General features: G+C 44.7%; 2 protein-coding genes across 5 annotated transcripts; one reads left to right on the top strand and one right to left on the bottom strand.

The window, feature by feature from the left end:
• The first annotated feature begins 444 nt into the window (after positions 1-444).
• dcaf6 (ddb1 and cul4 associated factor 6) lies at positions 445-15,567 on the top strand. Of its 4 annotated transcripts, none has more exons than XM_086123711.1 (21): positions 445-826; positions 2,685-2,746; positions 3,181-3,273; positions 3,609-3,794; positions 3,871-3,984; positions 5,083-5,218; positions 5,661-5,872; positions 7,183-7,276; positions 7,554-7,673; positions 7,764-8,048; positions 8,379-8,558; positions 9,932-9,991; positions 10,155-10,323; positions 10,431-10,531; positions 11,089-11,413; positions 11,504-11,545; positions 13,357-13,495; positions 14,070-14,226; positions 14,293-14,381; positions 14,908-15,013; positions 15,081-15,567. In XM_086123711.1, the coding sequence occupies exons 1-21, from the start codon at positions 739-741 to the stop codon at positions 15,137-15,139; spliced, it is 2,817 nt and encodes a 938-aa protein (XP_085979837.1). In that variant the 5' UTR covers positions 445-738; the 3' UTR covers positions 15,140-15,567. The 4 variants fall into 4 exon arrangements, with proteins under 4 accessions (XP_085979837.1, XP_085979836.1, XP_085979839.1 ...); XM_086123710.1 differs by having other exon boundaries at positions 3,579-3,794; XM_086123713.1 differs by lacking the exon at positions 8,379-8,558 and having other exon boundaries at positions 3,579-3,794.
• Positions 15,568-15,621: 54 nt separating this feature from the next.
• Positions 15,622-21,303, bottom strand: gpr161b (G protein-coupled receptor 161b). Its single transcript, XM_086123714.1, has 6 exons — positions 21,135-21,303; positions 19,643-20,003; positions 18,673-19,400; positions 17,928-18,035; positions 16,881-17,006; positions 15,622-16,775 (listed from the first exon to the last, which is right to left on the bottom strand). Exons 2-6 carry the CDS (start codon positions 19,984-19,986, stop codon positions 16,480-16,482), a joined length of 1,602 nt encoding a protein of 533 aa, XP_085979840.1. The 5' UTR covers positions 19,987-20,003; positions 21,135-21,303; the 3' UTR covers positions 15,622-16,479.
• Between the last annotated feature and the right edge of the window lie 426 nt (positions 21,304-21,729).

Below are 21,729 nucleotides of genomic sequence, written 5' to 3'. Positions count from 1 at the left end.
GCCATGCATGGTTTTGGAATGTGGGAGGAAAGCAGAGCACCCGGAGAAAACCCCCGCAGGCCTGGGGAGAACATGCAAACTCCACACAGGAAGGCCAGAGGTGGAATTGAACCCGGTACCTCCGCTCTGTGAAGCCAACGTGCTAACCACTCGACTACTAGGCCACCAATCTTTATTATTTGATTGAAATCGAAAAAGCAAATAATTATAAAGCACGCATTAGATAACTAAAATGAAAATAATTTCATGCAATCATCTTTTTTTAGGGGGGGGGGCGGTGGCTTCCTTTTATATCTGATAAGTACAGCAAAGTATGTATAGTATGTACAGTATACTTCGTTGCTTCCCACCACTTAGCGTACCGCCCCACACGCGCCTGACCAACGATATACAAATCGAGCATACTCTCACTCCTGCTTAAACCTCGCAGTTTATCGCGTTGTTTTGACAGCTGATCGTTCGCCTGCCTATTCGACAAAATAAAGCAGGCCAGGCTTACGGGACGCACAGTTACTCCCTCAGGGAGTGGGTGAGCTGTCGGGCTACAAGCAGGAAGCGACTGCCGGGACGGGAATCGAGGAACTTCTCATCTCACTTCCCGTCATGAAACTCTGCACTGTCGCGGCTAGCTAACGTTAGCATCGTCCCGACTGATAGGGACCGATGGCCAAAGAAATCCCCGAGGCGGTTAGCTTAAATTCCAATGTTGTTGTTTATTAAAAGCCACCCTCGGTCACCATGTCCTGCTCCGGGAACCTGGTCTGGGATGTAAATAAACGCCTCATCGGATACAGCGAGCCAAACAACATTCGGACGAATTATTTAGGTAAGAATGGAACAAAGTGGGGAAAGCTAGCGTGTTTGGACGTAGTAGAATGTCGCCCTCTTCCCGATATGTTGGACTCTGCCTAATGTTTACCACAGACAAGAACACTGCATGTATAGCACCTGCACTAAATATCAGAATAATTTCAATTTACAGTATATTTTTGTCAGATCAGATTTATGTTCTTGAGAAATTGCTGTGCACATGATTTACGAAGTGAATTACTTATCGCTGTTATTGGTCCTATCTACGGTGTCGTCAAGCTGTTTACACCTGATTGGGTCTCAGTAAAGACCGAAGCCCCGAATAGGTACGGCAGGTGCAGTTTTAGTCACTGCTGTATTTAGCTTGACAACCTAAAGCTCTCATTGTGTTCAGTTACATTGCAGAAGCCGCAGTAGAGAAACAAGCAGCAAAAACAGCAGCAGCCCCAGTTTATATTTAGCCTGGAAAAGGAGACGGGGGACAACTTGTGGGTTGTGTTCCAATCCCAGAGTTTAGCCTTGCAAAAGGGGATTCTTAGATTTTTTTTCTCCAAATCAAGACTCACATTTTAAATGTGATTCTCCCCCAGATCCCCAAACTTTAGAAAATAGATCATGCACTTCCATAACATTGACATGCACTTCACCCAACTCAATGCTGAAGAAAAGAAAGGACTAACATAAAACACAATACTCTTTTGTGCCTGCTTGTTGACCAAGAATATAAAGTTCTGTACTGTGAACCTTGTGGAAAACCTGAAACGGGGGAAAAAAGTATGAAGTGAAGGAATTTGTTCCAGGCTTAAACTCTCGGCATCACAACATCTTTATTAATTCTACAGGAAGTGTTTTAAGAACTCAACTCAAGATAAAAATGGTTACCTTGTTTTGTTGTCGTTATCACTTAAAAGATCCATTTACATTTCCTCAAATCTGACTGTTTACTTGCTTATAGTGGCAATAAATAAAATTACATTTGGACTAATCAGTTCAATAGATTAATAGAAGAAACTCAGTCAGCATGCACTTTTGTGGCTGACAGTTTATTGCTTCTTCACTTTAACAAATCAGGCTAACTGAAATGAATGCAACTCAACCATTTCATGATTATTATCGTTATTGTGTAACAAACACCCAGACTCTTCATCTTGAGGTATTAATTATGCTCTGCAGAGTGAGGGAAGAGGAGGAGTTTCACAACACTTCTCAGACACTGGAGCTTACATGCATCTAGTAAATAAAATGATTTTCCAATTCAAATGTCTTTTTTTTTTGTTCTATCCCGAAGTCTATCCTTAAAATTCTGTGGGTTTAGTTCACCTCTCACTGTCATTTAAGATAAAAATAAAGTAAACCACTCCATTTGGGATGTCCCAATCATATTTCTTTGCAGCAGAGTCCGAATTACATGATTTAGTATTTTTCCCGATTCTGAGTCTTGGTCTGATACCTTGGAAATGCATTCAGAAGAAAAAAAATAGCGCACATTTGACAGGAGCATTTGATCACTGGGTTTTGCTGAAAAACGTAAGTGTATTTTAATTTTTTTTTTTTAAACACACAATATGTCTTTAAAAAAAAAGCGTTTCTCCATATTCATAATCAAGTTGTGCAATTTTAATTGTCAGGTTTTCACGTTATTCTCACGGGAATAATAAACACGCCTTAAAATGTGAAGATCATTTTTAAGTTATGATCCTTCATACAACGTTAACATCATTACTACAATCGCGCATGAACAAAAGATGACGCGATTGATTGACACTTTCGTCCGGTGGCTGCCGGCTAGTTATTAGTGGCTTAACTGCTCACGTTTGCATGTTTGCCCTACAACTGGCAGAAGTCCTAAAACTTATTTCCTTTGTTATCTGCAGGTAGGAGAGAGTTCGTTCAGAGACTGAAACTAGAGGCAACGCTGAACATACACGATGGCTGTGTGAGTACTTCCTCCTTTTGACCGTTGACTTCAGGCCGAGAGAAACCTGAACTGACAGAAGAGTCACATGTCGAACCGTGTCACCAACACTCTAACAACTGTCGGGCTGCGCATCTGAACTTGTCCCTTGTTTTATCATTACCTCTGTCAAGCCAAAACCCGGATACAACAAATAATTTTATGGATTTACTGTATGAGAGCGTTTGGGTGAATTCTTGAGAAAGCATTGAAATGTTTGCGGAATGGAAAAAAAGTATGATCCTTGGAAAACGGCCGCAATACTTTCATACGGTTTAGTTTTAAAATGCATGAAAAAAATTGTCTGACTCTTTGATAAATATTACTTAAGATACATTTGAATGACAATAAACCGACTTGAGTTTTTCCTCACAGTATTTCTGTTCACTGTGTGCTGACTCTTCCACTCGCTGCAGGTCAACACGATATCATGGAACGATACGGGCGAATACATCTTGTCAGGTTCAGATGACACCTTCCTGGCCATTACCAACCCGTACAACAAAAAGGTCTGTATAGAACATTTTGTAAAATAGGAAAAGAAAGGAAGTTGAAATAATGTTTAAAAAAAAAAACTAGTTCAAATGTTAACGTTCCTCCCTTTGACGTAAGGCGTATGTGTAATGCTGTGAGTTCATGATGGCGCTTCGTTTTTCAACATTCCTATTTCCACCTAGCAGAATTAAAAACCCACGTTTTTTTTAAAATAAATCAGAACCATTGATTAGTTGCCAAAATAATGAGAAGATGAATCGATCATTTAAATAATCATTAGTTGCCGCCCGAGATGAAACGAACTGTTCCCACTTTTTAGCGCCATCTTGTTTCCACCCGACGTCTTCAGGTCAAAAAGTCCATCCGCTCTGGCCACCGGGCCAATATCTTCAGTGCAAAGTTCATGCCTCACACCAACGACCAGGAGATCATCTCCTGCTCTGGGGATGGAATCCTCTACTATACCCACACCGAAAAGAGTGCCGAGTTCAACAGACAGTGTCAGTTTACCTGCCATTATGGCACCGCCTATGAGGTAAACAAAAAGGCGTCACAAATCCCTCTGTTGGTGACACTCTTTTTCCTAACGTAGTCGTTTGTTGCGTCGCCAGATTATGACAGTACCGAACGACCCTTACACCTTCCTGTCCTGTGGAGAGGATGGCACTGTGCGATGGTTCGACCTCCGCATGAAAACCAGCTGCACGAAAGAGGACTGCAAAGACGTACGGTGACATCTGTTTCACATCTCACAATTTGTCCGATGTTTACTGTTCGCCTGAGAAAGAAACCACCACCCTTCGTTGTTTTTGTTGGACCGGTAATTAACTCGAGTTGATGTCATCCTGCTCCAAAAACTCATGTTTCATTCACGGCATCTCTTGTTTTGCACCTGACTCAGTGTTTTCGAGATTGCATTACGCGCGCCGGGCAGTTCATTAGGCACACACGCGCAATGGGGGTTCGTATTCTGGTCTCCTCACTTGCTATGTGGAGTTTGCATGCGCTTGTGGTCTCTGCTTCCTTCCACGTTCTAAAAAGAGGCTTTTTTGGGAAGCGAGTGCGGCGTGGTTGAAATCGTCAGAACTGTTGCACAGTGTATGGGATTCCACCGCTAGTTTTCATAAGGCTTAATTGGCCTTGTGTTCATTGAAGACTTGAATTTGTTCTTGGCTATGAACGATGGTTTGAGGGGTTGTCTCTGCTATTGGCTCGCAGCCAGTCCATAGTCTCTTACCCAAAGTTATCATAGCTCACTTCCAGCTCTCTCACAACCCTAATGAGGATAATCAATGTTGGAAATTATTGAACATGAGAGGTGGGATAAAATCACAATATGATAGATATCGCAGTTATTTCTCATGTGCAGTGTTGATATGCCGACAACAGAGATTGATACTGGTATAGTTTCATATCATCTTCATACTTCGATACATTGCACCGTTATTTCTCACATTGCCAATAAGTTACGGATATTGATACAGGTTCAAAATATCAATATTGTAATTTGCAAAGATGCAATGTCACACCACTACACCAGATGTAGTAGCAGCCTGAGTGTAGACAGGAAGGATTTAAACTGATGCGCCTTCCATCTTCCGTGTGCCGTGTGAGAGACGGACACAGAGTTGGCGGGCCTTCGCTGTACGTATCAGAGGGGGTATTAAAACATGCACTCGAGCTGTGCGACCGGATTAAGTTTTTACCGGCACGCATTGAAAAAAAATGGGAGCATTTGCGAACGGAACGGGTTGCAGTGTCGAGCCATAATAAACCATCAGGAATTCTGCTTTCTAGCGGTGTGTCGCTTTGGTGTTTGACAGGACATCCTGATCAATTGCCGCAGAGCGGCAACGTCCATCTCAATCTCGCCGATGATGCCCTACTACTTGGCGGTGGGCTGCTCGGACAGCTCTGTGCGCATCTACGACAGACGGCTGCTCGGCACCAGGGCCACAGGTAAAGTATGCACTGCGGCTACAGGGAAAATAATGACTTGTCGCCTTTCTTTGACTGCCGAAGTTTGACTGTGAACAAACACGTCCTGCAGTTGTAGGAATGGTTCAAATCCCCTGCCCCATGCAGTCCTCTCTCTCTCTCTTAATTTGACTTCATTTAGCGCTGGCTTATTCTTCGCGAAAATGGACATCGCCTAGATGCTTGTTGGGGTGAAGCTTCTCGCGGTTTTACCATTGTTAAAAAAAAAAAGCCCAAAAAACATTTGAGATTTCCCGGGGTCTGGTCACGTGATCGGAATTCAGGTCCAATCACATCGTTTTCATCTGATTGAGGATCGGGGGGAAATGTTATAGGCCAGAAAGTAACCAAATTCCATATGTTTACATTTCGTTCCCTGAAATGTGAAAAGTTAACGTGATAAAGCAATTTCTCCCTTTTGTAGGCAACTACATGGGCCGGGGGACGACGGGCATGTGCGTGAGGTTCGTTCCCGCTCATCTGTCCAATAAATCGTGTCGCGTGACGTCGCTGTGCTACAGCGAGGATGGCCAGGAGGTGCTGGTCAGCTATTCATCCGACTACATCTACCTGTTTGACCCCAAAGACGACCAAGCGCGAGAGCTGAAGGGCCCCTCGGAGGAGAGGAGGGAGGAGGTAAGCACCAGAAGAATTGTGTGTCTTCCAGTACATTAGCGTCGCTTTAGTTTGCCCATCCATCCATCAAGCCATCCATTTTCTATGGTGCTTTTCCTCATGATGGGTAAAGGGGGGTTGCGACACAGAAATTTCCTGGTCGAGCGCAGCCAGACACCCGTCTAGCATCTCGATGCCAATGCTCCGCTCCGCGCTTGTGCCCTGAAAAGTTATCCGCCGAAAGACTCCGGTGGCTGGAATATGTCATATCGCACCTGTTAATCCCTCGGCTTTTTCCGTGACGAGAGGGGGGCAAGGCACCACCCAGCCTGCATGCTAGCCTGGACTCCTCTTGGCCGGTGGGCCGTTAACCATCAGACACCAATTTCGACATGCCCCCCCCCCCCCCCCCCCAAAAAAAATCGATAAACTGAAATGGTCAAAAATTGTTGAACTCTATCACTCCACAATTGAAGGCTATCGTACATAGTTGTCAGTATTCAGCAATTTTCTATATTGTGTAGACTGTATTTAGAAACTAATATTTTCATTCTTTTGACAGATGGCATTTGATACTGCCCCGAGGTAGAAAAGCACCAGGTCGACTTTGTTCCCCGCCCGTTCTATTTTGGTACCATTTATACAGAACAGCAACACGGAAAAGGGGTGGCTTTTCCAGAGAATGTCGATGTGGCCTGTGATGACCCTGCTGAGAAAAATGTCCTCTAAATGTAGCTAGATTGGCGCCCGAAAATCAGGCGAAAAGAAAAAAGGCCTCCTGTGGTCTTTGGTTTGAATTGCGGATGCGGTGTTTTTTTTCCTCCCGTCGACCAATGGGGGTCATGACATGGGAGCACGTACTTTGGAAAGGGGATCTGTCCGAGGAATTGCGTCCGAAATGTGCTCCATCATGCTGCCAGTGTTTCAAAGCCTCGTGAGTTCAGCTGTGGCGAGATGGCGACCCAACATTCCTTTCCAAATAGAGCAACCCATGCACACTGTGTTCCCACTCTCCTCAAATAGTTCGAGTGGATGTTCTGTTAGAACTGGTGTGGTGAGTGTCCTCCCCACCCCCCCTCCGCATTTATCTCGACTTCCTCTGATTGAGTGTGCGTGACTTCCTCATTGAAGTGGTCGATACTCTTTAAGACCTCCATCTTCTTCTATTTCTGGCCCTTGCAGCGATGGGGACAGCATGGGAACGGGCAGAGTGGTAGACTGACGGAGATGTGCGCCGTTTGGCTTTGGCAGCGGGGCTATTTTTGAACACGCTTCGACTGACGAACTGCTAATCTCTCCGTGCGTGCGCTCGTGCGCGTGTCTTTCCGCAGCTTAGGCAGCCGCCGGTGAAGCGCCTCCGTCTGCGAGGTGACTGGTCAGACACCGGACCCCGAGCTCGTCCCGAGAGCGAGAGGGAGCGAGATGGTATGTATATCACTGTTGACCGCCACCCCTACAACACCTGCAAATGTATCTCCCGTGGCTGTTTTTCCAACGGGTCGGAATAAGGTCACACAAACGTAATCCGCTCGTTGACTACACCTACACAATGTGCAGAAATGAGTTCAAATATGAGAAACACATCTCAGGACTTGCCCGAGGTAATAACATTGCATTGATGGATATTGTTAGAGGTGTCAATTTGAGAAGATTTTCTTACGATAAAGACGGCAACACATACATTCTGTTTTTCCCCCTTTAGGGGAGCAAAGCCCCAACGTGTCCCTTATGCAGAGGATGTCGGACATGTTGTCACGCTGGTTCGAAGAAGCCAGTGAGGCTCAGAGCAGTCGAGGAACTCGCCCTCAGTCGCGACCCCGAGGTGAATTAAAAAAAAAAATCAGTATGGTTTTACCTAGAAATTGTTTATTTGGTGTGTGATATTTATTTTTTTAAATCGCTTCGCTTCCAGCAATGGCTGTTCCCGCTGCCACCGAAAGGGTCGCCAACCGGGGGACCAGAGCCCTCGAGAGGCCAGCGGGAGCCGACTCTTCGGACGTACAAAGCAGTTCTGCTGCGGTGGCGCCCTCGCCTGTGTCCTCTTCCTCGTCTGCGTCATCGCCGGCCGCTACCGTACCTTCTGCCTCTTCCAGCGCATCATCAGTTGAGAGGTCAGCACCTTCATCCTCTGAGTCACGGAGACAGACCCCGACTGTAGGGACCACGGCAACGACCATGTCGGAGACGGCACCCTCCGGTAAGTGTCTACCTGTCATGTATATTATAAAAGGTGACATGGGAAAATCTTCTTTCTCTGGGTCAAACTCTGGTTCAAACATTCATGGCTATGCTGTGTTGAAGGTTTTTTTTAGGGGGTGAGCTATTTCGAGAGGGTTATTCTTCTAATTGTCGGGCCATTTTGATGAAGGCATTTGAAAAAAAAAGCGTCATCGTACATCTCTTTGTAATGTTTGAGTGCGTGTGTGGGCGTTCCTCTCCTTCAGCAACATGTCCTCCATTTCCTGTTATGCCCCCGCCCCTCCTCCTTCCATAACCTCCACCCTTTCTCCCTCCGCCTTTCCGTCAGAGTATGGCCCTCATCGGCTGCCCATAAGTTTAGTGTGTAGGCGTTTGCAGAGGTTACTTCGCCTGGCCGACCCCCCAGGGCAGGGGCGGCGAGCGACCCCTTCTTCTGCCTCCTCCTCTTCCTCTACACTCCCTGAAAGACTGGACGCCACTGCTGCTCCTGAGATGCAGCCCCATACAGGTTTCCCTCACCCCATTCCCCTCTTGTCATTATTTTTTTTTGCCTGGCCCTTCCCCTTGCCATCTTCCCCTCGACATGCTTGCGTTGAGCCAGTTAGGCTCCACAATGACCACTAATCCCTTTGTGATCCTTCCTCCATTCACAAAAATACCTCCATGTGCTTATTAACATGCCACGAGCCTCTTTTACTTCGATATCAATTTCATTCATTCACAACAACAGGACGGGAGAAGAGAGTGTGAAACCGCACACCCGTGTCCCGGCCATTATGCAATATACCATTTTAAATATGGCTCTAATGTTGTACTATACCCAAACGTGGCCTGTTGGCGGGACAGCTTGAGTCAGAAAAGGACAGAAAAATGTCTTTCACACAGCAATCCTGCAAAATTGGCACATCGTGGACATAACACAGAACCAGCAACTAATACTGCTTACGCACAGCGACAGGACATTCCGCAATCAGGTAACTAGATGTGGTCAATACTCTCTTGGTGTGTGACATTTAGAATCCTTATTCGGCATTTACAATTACTTTAATCAAACCAAGTTGAGGAGAAGTGAGTGTTTGGTGTCAAACTTTTCACCTCCGTCCTGACATTGCGGGATAGCCTACAGGCAATTTGCTTCCCGCCTCTGTTATGGCCATGATATTGTACTTCTTTGAAAATGGAAAATTGTGTTGTTTCAGTCCTTTATATAGAAAAGACTTTCGCAACCCTGTCCTGCCTTTGCCGCATTCACAATTTTCCCCAGGTGTCCTTGCTCAGATACCGCAGTACCTCAAATAACCCAAAACAAATCCCATCTTGAACAGGCTGTATAGGAGCCCATTAAAATTGCTCTCCACCACCGCGCTGTATTACTCCAGTTTCTTCTTGCGGTTTTACTTGCAGCCCTAACCCTTTTTAGAGTGGCCAGAGCATGTACACAGTAGACTGTCCTCTTTGCTGTCAGTTTAATATCTTTTAAAAAAACAATTGAAGTCCTTTCTTCAAAAAGTTAACTTTGCCTGATTGCTGTTATGCTCACTGCATGTTTGGCGTCATGGGTGAGGGAAGGTAGAGGAGCGTTGACTACGTTGCTAAGTAGGAGTTAGAGATACTGTATTCATGTTCTCTCACAAGGCAGTTTATAGCAAAGTTAGATTTGTTGCTGGTGTTGTGCAACAACTAATTTGTGATAGACTTAATTTTTCTCTTGTTTAATTAACAACATCGCAATGCAATGAGTCGGTCGCTTGCGTTCCAAATTCCTCTGCATCGTGACTGTGCAGCTCCAATGTTTGGCCCACAGGTGGTGCTTATCTTTTTTTTTTTGTTGTTGTTTTTTGTTTTTGGACACATCTTTTTTTATTTATTCATATGTTGCAGATTCCCCTTCATCGGTGGTAAACAAGCAGCTGGGATCCATGACTCTGGATGAGCAGCAAGGTGCGTTTTGAAACCGTTATAGAGAGGGCATCACTTGCGTCGCCCCCGTCCAGTGGCATCGACACGAACGCGCACAACATTTATATCTATTGATTGAGATTATTTTAACTGCACTAATGAACCGCTCGTGTTGATGTGCTGTGCGTTTACTTTCGCCTCACAGGTGGCGTATCTGTTTCACAGTCGGACGACCCTCCTCTGCCAGCCATCTGCAGCTCTCCCTCCACCTCCAGCACCAGCCGATCCGGCGCGGCGGAACCGGTGCTCAGTCTGCACTACAGCTCAGAAGGAACCACCGCCAGTACCATCAAGCTGGACTTCACTGATGAGTGGTAAGCCCACGGAAGACATTGGATTTGATACTGTATAGTTTTTAGTCTGCATTACAACAACCGATCCGATGATGAGAAAATGTTGTGAAATGATTTTGCTTCTTCAGGAGCAGCAGCGCATCCAGTTCTCAGGGCAGGGGCGGTCCCAAAGCATCTGACACAGGGCAGAGCCGACAGAGTGTGTCCACAGAGAACCCTGTGCTGGAACGTGAGTAATGTCTTTGCAATCAAAATTGATGAACATATCGATGATAGTTATGGTCCACGATAACTCGTGGCTGTTTGTTTTTCTTTTTTCGTGTTGTGGTTAATTCCTGCATGTGTGCGGTTGCTCTCCCTTGCTCTCTGCTGATTGGTGGCCCTTGTTCACAATGTGGCCGACCAATCAGATTAACCACCACTGTCCTCATATGACCAAACTCAAAAAAACAGGTGAGCTGTGATTGGTCCTGACCTGAGCACTGAACAACAATGATGTCATTTTCAGTCGACAGCAAGTGGTCAAATGGCCGCCCCCCGAGATGGATAAAAATGTGTGGATTTCCTTCTCCTGAATACATACAAATGTAGATTTGAATATCACTTGTTGGTGGAGGTAAATGAGTTTTTCTTTAGTTATCTTATTTTTACACTTGTGTGACTAAGCCAACAAGTGTTTCATCCGCCTCGTCATTCAAGTTAAGACCTATGTGTTTTATTGTCTTTCATTTTAATTTGAACCGTGATGAATTCATTCACTTAAGTGTATGAATCTTTTCCCTTCAGCTACAATTGACTCTTCAGGGCATCAGAGTGGGACCTCAGGGAACATGGATCCCCCGTGCGACCCCTCCTGCTCCGGTGCTCGCCACAGGCCGGCCGCCGGTGAGCCAACGGAAGGCTCGTCTGAAGAGAGGAGTCCTGCTGATCCGCCGGCGGAAACTTCGGGGGACTGCCGGAGACAAGAGCCCCCGGGGGAGGATGGGCCAGATGTGGTCTCGGTGGTGGATGAGAACCGGAACCAGCCCGCAAGGAGGAACCAGGACTCTGACGACAGCGATGACGACCCCATCCTGATCCCGTCAGCCAGGTTTCGAGGACAGGGCCAAAGGTACGTTGGACAGCTCGACTCTCACAATCTCAATATCTGCTTTTTCACATTCGTCAAGTTTTATCATTGTTTGTCATACTGCACATTTAGACTAAATTCCAGAGGATCTGCTGTAGGAGATAGAATGATCAGGTAACATTGTGTGTCATGAGGGCAACCACTACACACACATGCAATCACACCAAACTAACTGCATGTAGGTACTCACGCCACTGAGTGTGTGATGCACCGAGCCGGACTCAAACTACTGATGGACAAGGATATATTACTGACCCAAGTCAGGGTGGAAATTGCAGGGTGATATACCGGGTTGTCCCGATCACAATTTTATTTTTTATTTTTTGCGTTCGAGTCCCAGTTACATGATTTTGAGTATTTGTTGAGATCCGATCCAGTGTCTCTGTAATGCAAATTAAAAAAAAGATCAACAATCCAAATTGTCATGTCAGTTGGATCGGGACAATCCGAATACTATTGTTTCACAATACAGCGATTGTGGGGGAGGGGGTCAATATCCATCCATTATCGGAGCCGCTTATCCTCACGAGGGCCGGGGGCGTGCAGGAGCCTAACCCAGCCGTCTTGGGGCAGCAGGCGGGGTACATCCTGAACTGGTTGCCAGCCAATTGCAGGGCACACAGAGACAAACAAGCACTCGCACTCACAATCACACCTCAGGACAAGTTGCAGTGTTCCATTAACCTGCCATGCATGCTTTTGGAATGTGGGAGAAAACCGGAGAAAACTCACGAAGGCACGGGGAGAACATGCAAACTCCAGACAGGACGGCCGGAACCAGGAATCGAATGCTGCACCTCTGCACTGTGAGGGGAACGTGCTTAACCAGTCGACCATCTTATCGCCCAATAATTAATATATTGCAACCCCACCCTCCGCTCCAAAAATTATGATTTTGATGTAAGGATATCTTATCTTATCTTAAATATTGATGCGGGTCAAGCGTATCCCATGTTATTGAATCTAAAAATAGACACATCCTCTCACATAATTTAAAACAAATAATCCTACTCATACAAAGTAATAACACATGGGCTTCATTACTGTTACATTGTGATTTTTCTAGGAATGTTGTCAAAGTGAGCATTTGAAAACGTGTTGTTGTATCTTGGCATTGATCTGTTTCCCAATTTATTTTGTGAGATATCATTAACATGGTCAGTGCCATCACATCAATGAATATCAATAATTCTTAATAATAACATTATTTAAGGTAGTTTGAGCAAAGCTGCTACTGGTAATTCTTGGCAATAATCAGTACCCCAAATCGTTGGCTTCTTAATCGGTGTCAATACAGGACATTGAGTTTCACAAATGGCAGTTTTAATTTTCCATCAATAACATTGAATTCACTTCAAATGTCCTATAAATGCCAGATTTTGATTAATTCACATGATGTCTTGCAGTTTAGGAGCATAATCTAGTTTTTAATCAGTTGAACCATGAATAAACATTTAGTTGTGTGTATGTGTGACGGCTGGGGTCGCTCATTTCAGGCAAGTGGCTTGAAAAAGTCTAAGTCTTCAATTTGACTACCTTAAGCCACTTGATAATGGCTTTTGGTTGTCAAATTAAGTTTTCAGGGTATGAACCCTGAAAACTGAAATGGAATCTAATGAGTAATGAAGCATGTTTTTAAAGGTTGTTTACATAATACTTGGTCAAATTATGGCATAGGCAGTCGCAACCTAAAGACGAGGAAGACATACCAATGTACAGTATGTGTGGATACTGTATCAAACAATGTGAGACACGACAATATTTTGCCCCACCCCTAACGCTGAGGTCATGATATTGTGAGCTTGAGTTCCAGTGACTTTTTTTTTTTTTTTGCCTGTTACAAGCTTGATTTCATCCAAATCAGAAGCATGAGGTTACTAAAAAGCAGCGCGCGTGTTGACTCACACCCTGTCCTCGCGTTCCAGACGTTCGGCGGCGGCTCGCATCCAGGAGCTGTTTCGCAGGAGGAAGGAGAGAAGAGAGATGGAGGAGAGCGAGACGCAGAACATCAGGAGGCCCTCGGTCAAAATGGTGTACAAGGGCCACCGCAACTCTCGCACGATGGTACGCATCCGGCTGCTTTCTGTCTCCGTTTTCTGGAGCGCTTGACCTCAGGAGGGGGGTCACACAGGAGCTTGAGCCTAACCCAGCTGATTTTGAGTGAGGGACCCGAGACTGCTCGCCTATCAATCGCATTCACGCCCAATTTAAGAGTCTTCAACGAACCTAACGTTTGTGTTTTTTGCAATGCGGGATGAAGTCGGAGTACTCGGAGAAAACCTTGCACAAGAGCGGAGAGTACATGCAAACTGCACGCAGGAAGGCCAGAGCCGAGATTCAAACCCAGAATTTAAGAGCTATAAAGCAGAGCGCTCACCACTAGAGCACCGTACGGCATGTTAATAATCATTTTGTTTGTAATTACAGCATTTGGAATATTTTTTAATGGTGAAACAAATTTCCTTAAGTGTACAGGCAACGTTGAAGGTTGCATTTTCCCATCTTAAAAATGCTCCGTAGTTGCAACATTACAATTTAACATTGTAAAGTTAAGCGTATATATTTCACACTTTTGAATTCTAATCTCTAAACCCGTCATGTTTAAATAGTAAGTCGACAAATGTTTTTCTTGTGCCAGATAAAGGAGTCCTGCTTCTGGGGCAACAAGTTCGTGATGAGCGGCTCCGACTGCGGCCACATCTTCATCTGGGACCGGCACACCGCCGAGCACCTCATGCTGTTGGAGGCAGACAACCACGTGGTCAACTGTCTACAGCCGCACCCCTACGACCCCAGTGAGTCCCTCTCGGAACCTTCTACCGTCACTCCACCGCACTCATTGTTTCCCTATTCCTGTCCAGTTTTGGCTTCGTCCGGAATAGACTACAACATCAAGATCTGGTCCCCGCTGGAGCAGTCGCCATCTTTCAACAGGGTTCTTGCTGATGAGGTACGACAATTGAGACTTCGGCGATGACCGAAGTTTGAAAAGTCTGTACAATAGCCAGCCGTAAAATGCAAGCAAATTATTGTGGAGATAGCATGTGCGCCTCAGTTTTCAGGTTCTGGGTTTGAATCTCAGCTCCGGAAGGCTCTGCTTCCCGTTTGCCTTTGTAATGACAGCAAGTGGTATCGCCACCCATGGTGGGTGATGCATGATTTGCTTTTCAGATGCCACTCAAAAGTGGCCTTGGAACTTTGGCCAGCCTAGCTGACCGTGTCATGGGCGGAGAATCTTGGTAGCGGTTGTTCTGTAAAGTAACCCCAATGTTTTATGCAGAAGTGTGGAACGTTTGTTTCACCGGCACATTTTCAGAAAACTGCCTGTCAAACATTTACTGTATTTAAGTGCTTAATTTTACTTGACAGGTGGGCAGGCACTCAACTATTTTTATACAAGCCATTCAAACGTAACATTTTCATAATATATCCCCTTTAAAACATTTTTTTCCCCTTTTACTGGCTCCCTCTTCCAGGTGATAACAAGGAATGAGCTGATGCTGGAGGAGACGAGGAACACAATCACAGTGCCTGCTTCCTTCATGCTGCGAATGCTGGCGTCCCTCAATCACATCCGATCAGGTACACATTTTGCACATGCTCTTCAACTTTTTACCTGCGCACCCTCAAACTTCTGACCTTTTTTCAGATCGTCTCGAAGGCGAACGCTCTGAAGGTTCAGGCCAAGAAAACGAGGACGAGCCGTAGGCGGGTGACTTTTTTTTTTTTTTCTCCGCTGGAGAGCACTTCTTTGTACAAGTGTAGAATACTACCTTTTGAAGCCCCACTTCCCACCACTTTTTTTTTTAAAGAGACTTTCTTACCAATGTTTATGTAAAAGGGTGAACTACGTGTGCTTGAATGCAAAGGTGTCCTTATACATCAGCTGTGAGAGGTGGGTGGTGTGTGAGATTAAGTGCAATATTCTTATGTCAGAAGAGAGCATAATTAGTTTTCAGTGTTAACTTGGACTTGGAGCGATGTAAACGAAGGGTACTTGCTTTGGCTTTTGTTGGAGAGAGGAGAACAAAAAATATGGCTTATGTCGATAAAATCTTTTACAAATTTGGAGAAAAAAAAAATAAAGCTACAAGGCATCTGAAAGATGCCCGCGTGAAAAACGCGCTGCCGCACCATCATTTGGTTGACTCATTGCATGTGCACTCCATGTGACGTGAACAAAACAGCACTCGTATCAAACTTTTTTTTATAGAAACTTGATACAAGTCTTAGTTACAATGTGGAGAAAATCAAAGGTTACATCTCACTTAAAAAAAAAAAAAAATTCAAAATACAACCTATGAGGTAAGACTGAAGCGCTATCAATGTGCTCATGTTTTCCGAATAACATCCTCCCAGAGTTTCGTTCGGGACTGTGGCGTCAGATTTAAAACACACACTGAGAAAATGTGCATCTTACACACACACACACGGACGTGCACACAACACACGACTTGCGCAGTGGAACATCTTATGTGCAATGTTCTAAAACTTTGTACATTTTGCAAGACTGTACCTCAAAAATCAAAAGCCTTCGATTCAGTTTGCATCTCAAGTATTAACTCCAAGTGTGTTTTGGGTTCTTCGGCTTCTTTTTTTTTTTGCCCCACTGCACGGGACAGTGGTCAAACACCTTCCTGTCTCTCGTTTGAATACATATCAGGTGTCCGTTATGTGTGAGATTTACTAGTTGTATTTTTTACAGTTGGTCAATGCCCTTTATATAGTTTTTTTTTTACACTCGTGGTTTTCGCCTGTAATCCACTCTACATTTATCTTTTTAAGATTATATTTCCCATCTTAAAAATGCTCCGTAGTTGGAGCAATTTGGAATTCAACTATTGCACCAACTTGTGTTCCACTTTGAAGGTTCGATAGCAACCATCAAATGTATCAAGTAAGCTACCGCTGCACGGTACCGACTTAGCGCTACATGTTGTTGATAATTTTCCATTGACAAAGCTAGGTGCTACGACAGTACTTGGTCGAATGGATTTCGAGTAACATTTGAGTGTGAATGTAGGAATGAAGGATGTCTTTTCAGTCTTTCACATAAAATTGTTCACAGTCTGAATGATCCCTGTGGAAGATTGCGAACAGACCCGCTCGTCATTGTCGTCTTTGACGATGCCTTCATCGATGCTTTCCAGCCTCAGTCTCTGACCGTCCAAATATCTGGGCCTGGGTGCGACCCGGGCCGTGAAAAGACTTGCCGGAGCAGCCAAAATGTCCCCGAAGAGGGTGAGCTTGGCGTCGCTCTCTATGGCTTTGGCCAGGCAGGAGGCGAAGGTGTCCAGTGACTTGTGGACCTCGGCGTGGACCTGCACTGACGCTGCATGCTCAGCTGTGTAGAGGAAGAAGCGGGTGAGTGAGCACAAGGGTACTTCTTGGCCCTTTTACTAAAGGAGGAGCTGCTTTCAGCGGTGGGGGTGGGTGGGCTGTCGAATACCTTTGGAATGCTCCACCTGGTCTTCAAACGTGACAGAGCTCCTCCTCTTCCCAGACGGATTGAAGGAATAATGTGGATGGCAGGAGCCATCAGTGGAAAAGTTGTCAAGCAGCATCACATCTGTACCTGTGGGGGTGAGCATGCAAACGAAGTGACGGGGGGTTCAAATATCCAAAATAGTAACAAAGGAAACAAACTGTTCCATGATCAAACTATCCATCATCAATTATTTATGAACAATGTTTTAACGAACACAGTATAGTGTTTCCCGACCTGTCATGAACCAAGCTACATAGTGCTGACAGGCAAAATAATTACATTATCCACTAGATGGCAGACAATACGTGTCTAACCCAGGTCGTATTGTAATACATTGATCCCTCGCTATTTCGCGGTTCGTTTATCGCGGCTTCAGTGCATCGCGGATTTTTTCAAACATATTCATAATTAAAAAAAAAAAAACATATACATGAGTACATTACTGTATATGTTGCTCTCTGTGACTCGCTGTTGTTTTGCAGCTTCTCGCGGGCCATTTGCGGACTTAAAACAAGTACACACATATGTGTGTATTTGTATATATATATATATATATATTTTATTTTTTTTACCTGTATATGTTTATTGGTTGCTACTTCGCGGATTTTCGTTTATCGCGGTTGGTTTTGGTCCCCATTAACTGCGATAAACGAGGGATTACTGTACAATTTTTTGGGGGTGCAAATATAGTAGAGAAAATGTAGAAAGAGTAGTCCAATATCCTAACAGGTGCAAGTTAAAGCCACCTTGTAGAATAGTACTTGAGTAAAAGTCTTGAAGTATCTGACATTTGCTGGACTAAAGTATCAAAAAACAATGACCTGACATTAAATGTAGGCTACTTAAGTCTTGGAAGCAACAGTGTTAAAAGGAAATGTGCACACCTTGCTTTGGACTATTTTCTTCTGCTTTGTGCAATGCGTGTAATATACTGCATATATAAGTACAGCGATGGGGAGATTCTCCTTAAAAAATATTTTCACTGCGTGGTGTGTGCACGACACTTACACGAGTCCTGAGTAAAACTGAAGCCGGTGTCTCCAGTGCTACTCCCCGGGGTCAGAAGCTGGCCGCCTCCTGCCAACATGGCCGTCAGGTGGGGCGACAATCCCAAGTCTGGTGAAAACAAAATTATAACTTGAACATCTATTGATGAATGGGATAAAAATACATTTTAAAATTTCTGTTGCTTGATTCAAAAACTTTTTTTTTTTTTTTTTTACCGATGGACAAGACCATGCACCAAGGTGGACTCGGTAGGATTTAGTAACTGGTCTGTAACATGTCATAAAATAGATAAACATGATCATTGGTTTTCCAAAATACAAGATGTTTGCAAATGTCTTATTTTAGCTATACGCAAAAATAATTGGTCTGCTTTCATGGAACACGACAGAAATTTGAGAATATTTTAAGGAGTTGGATAATTTTTAAATGTTCAACATTATTTGCTATGGAATATATTTCGTTGGTTTTGATCAGACTTATGAGAATGGTTTACAAAAATCAAGGTTCGTTTGCATTTTTAATTTTCATAATGGGTGATTTGTAAAAATAGTTCCCTTGAATGTGTTGTGAAAACTTATGTTAAGATTACTGTTGTTTACCGATGCGCAGTGTAAAAAAAATTCTACATTCTCGAAAAAAAGAAAAAGATGTATATATTTTCAATACATTTTGAAATGCACAGGGGGCCAAAATTCCAGTAAAATGACTTGAAAATCAAAACTGCACAAACTAGTTGAACGCAAACCTGTGATCCTGTTGGAGATGCTGAAAAGGCGCGAGGTCCTGTGCCTCGTGGCGAAAGACTCTCTATAGTAGCGATCACCGAAGCACATGCCCAGAAGCTCCTTCCTCACAGTCTTATTCCACAGGCCGTAGATGAGTGGGTGGCACACGGCGCTGCAGAAGGACAGCCACACCACCAGAGTCTCCAGCCCATGGGAGACACTCCCCTGTCCGAACAGAGCCTCTGTACAAACCACACCCACATAGGGCCCCCAGGTCATGAGGAAAGTCCCGATCACGACCAGGATGGTGACGAAGGCCTTGCACTGGCTCCCGGAGTACACCAAGCTCCGCCGACTACCACTGGACGACGTCGACGTGCTCGAGTTCTTGCGTCCGTTCCTCTGCGAGCCGCTGCCGCCGCCGTCCTCTTGGGAGACGACCACCGTACCACAGTGCACCTTGCGGGCTTTAATGCGGGCCACGCGGAAAATAACGCTGTAGCACGCCAGCATGACCAGGAAGGGCGGCAGGATGCACCAGGCTACCCAGAAGGCCGTGTAGGCTGGCTCGCGGTGCCACGACGCCACGCAGGTCCACTTGAAGCAGTCAAACTCGAAGGAGGACCAACCGAAGAGAGGGGGCAGGCAGCCCACCAGGGAGTGGAGCCACACGTAGGCGATCACCACCACGGCCCGGTTCCCTGTGATCTTCATGGGGTAGATCATCGGGTAGAGCACCGCGTAGTACCTGTCGGGATGGGACGGTAATCTTCCTGTTAGGGCACCGGGTGCCATTTTGTGGTGGCCCTGCCAGAACCGCCACTGGCCCTGTATCGTCATCATGTTGTCACCTCAAAACAATATACCCCCCAAAAAACTTACTACTTGTATGTCACTTGCTGCATGCGTGAGTTGATTGGTCATGCCTGAATCCAATTGATAGCAAATGGACAGACGGTAAACATGAATGGATCATGATCTCATGCTAACCTGTCAATGGCGATGGCCCCCAGTGTGAGCACGCTGGCCGAGCTGATAAGCAGGTACAGCAGAGCGGTGAAGTTACACCACACCACGCCGAAAACCCACTCCCTCTTGGCTGAACTGACGGCCACAAAGGGCAGGACCAGGGCTGACAGCAACAGGTTGGACAGAGTCAAGCTGAAGACAAATTTGTTGCTGGGCGTCAGCAGGTAGGGGCGGCGATAGAGCGTGGCCACGATCAGAAGGTTGCCCAGGCATGCCAGTAGGGTGATGGTTATGATGGAAACCGACTCCAGCGCAGCCAGCCCACCGCCACCCCCCTGTGGGGTGCAGTTTGTACTGATGTTCATGCCGATTGGAGGACCCACTGAAACGGCACACACCAAACGGCAACTTAAAGGAACCAGCACTGACACGTTTTCCATGAAATACTCACATATTGATCAACAAGTGTCAAATTGTCAAACACTCGCTCTCATTTTTTGAAGCAAGTTTTCTATACATTTTGATCACATTTTTAGGTGTTTATCTTATTTATCACAAAGCTTACTTTTCTAAATGATTTTGAATCATGTGTTGAAATTAACTATTTGAGAAATTCCCCTTTTAATGTTTTAACCGCCCCAAAAATAGTCACATCATTTCATAAATTGATCACAATTAACACATAAATTCTCAATTTTCATTCCATTTCTCACCATTCTATCTATAAATGTTTGTCATATTTTAATATACAATATAGAAGATAAGAACACCTTTATTTGTCTCATCATGGAGAAATTACCAATTTACAGCAGCAAAAATTATGAAAGGGAGAAGTAGAAGAACAAAAGTATATAAGCAAATATAAATGATAAAATATAAATATGCGTATTCAGAATGAGCGAGTGGGGGGTTCTCACACGTGTCAAATTTCTTTGAATGTTTGGGATACTTTTTTTTGCAAATTCCTTGGAAAATTTCTCACGATTGAGAAATTACTTATTTCTTTGAGTCTAGGTGAGATTAAACTATGTTTAATAAAATAATACTGAAATATATATGTTGGGGTTAAAATTAAAAATATTATTTTAAGAATGGGAACATTTCAGACGCTCAAAGTCGAATGCGAGTTGCAAGTAGTGACGTCAGTAGGAAATCGGAAACGTTTCACAAACTAAAATCTCTTGCAAAAGATCGGTTTAATTGCGTAAAATGTTGGAAGAGCAGAATCGACTCTCAGCGTCTCGCTCCGTTAGTTTATATATTATCTGCAGCAGCGGAGAACTCCGTTCATTGAAGAGAAAGTGTGACATGAAACGATGTTTGTGTTGAAATTGGAGTTGGATGTGAATACATTCAGCTCCGAGTGTGGTTTGGATTTTTTTTAAGCACTCTGTTCGAAAAGTTTAGTAGCAACTTGGCTAGCCGGTTAGTTAGCCAACTAAGTTGGGCAACTTTCTTCCATTTTGTCTTCCTCCTCCTCATCTTTCTCTCCTTCTTCATCCCCACACTTTACCTGATTTTCTTTTTCGAAGGCGTGCGCCCGCATTTTATCCTCCGGTTCAAGCGAACCACATTTCCCAATCGTCCGTGTCCGCATCCCGGCAGGCCGAGGGTCCGCGCGATCACTGTAGCCGACACATGCGTCCTCGAGCCGGGCGAGCGTCCGTGTCTCGACCCGCGGAATCCCCAACATAATAGTGATGGGAATTCCGGCTCTTTTTAGAGAGCCGGTTTTTTTGGCTCAGCTCACTAAAAAGAGCTGGCTCTTTGGCTCCTAAACGGCTCCTCAGTTTTTTTGTTGCTTAAATAAATTTATTACCAAAAATAATGTAAAATTATGTGTAAAATGAATTACTAATGTAAAAAATATACAGTAGATCAACTATTTATTATTTATATGGCTTTATTTATATTATTCTGAACATACTCAAAATGGAGTACAACACGGAGTCCGACATATCGCGATCCAAATCGCTCTTCAATTCATCGTTTTCGCCGTCGTCTACAAGACGATTCCAACGAATCGCTGACGTGTGCCCGGCGTAGGCCATGCGAAGCAATGCAGCCTCTTTGCCGTCATCGCTGGAAGTCGCCGGGGAGACGATTTG

This window comes from Hippocampus guttulatus, chromosome 11 (assembly GCF_054856545.1).
Source record: "Hippocampus guttulatus isolate MCC_2025c chromosome 11, RoL_Hgut_1.0, whole genome shotgun sequence".
Taxonomy (NCBI): Eukaryota; Metazoa; Chordata; class Actinopteri; order Syngnathiformes; family Syngnathidae; genus Hippocampus; species Hippocampus guttulatus.
The sequence above is the reverse complement of the archived record's forward strand: the minus strand, read 5'-3'. Positions and strand labels throughout refer to the sequence as shown.

What these genes read in the sequence shown, in the direction of transcription:
- gpr161b (XM_086123714.1), bottom strand. Translation starts at nt 19,986, where the DNA reads ATGAACATCAGTACAAACTGCACCCCACAGGGGGGTGGCGGTGGGCTG. An exon ending in CATCTCCAACAGGATCACAG is followed by an intron (nt 18,036 to 18,672) that starts GTTTGCGTTCAA and finishes TGTTTTCACCAG; the next exon opens with ACTTGGGATTGTCGCCCCAC. An exon ending in CCAGGTGGAGCATTCCAAAG is followed by an intron (nt 16,776 to 16,880) that starts GTATTCGACAGC and finishes TCCTCTACACAG; the next exon opens with CTGAGCATGCAGCGTCAGTG.
- dcaf6 (XM_086123710.1), top strand. Translation starts at nt 739, where the DNA reads ATGTCCTGCTCCGGGAACCTGGTCTGGGATGTAAATAAACGCCTCATC. An exon ending in GCTCGGCACCAGGGCCACAG is followed by an intron (nt 5,219 to 5,660) that starts GTAAAGTATGCA and finishes TCCCTTTTGTAG; the next exon opens with GCAACTACATGGGCCGGGGG. An exon ending in CCCTCAGTCGCGACCCCGAG is followed by an intron (nt 7,674 to 7,763) that starts GTGAATTAAAAA and finishes CTTCGCTTCCAG; the next exon opens with CAATGGCTGTTCCCGCTGCC.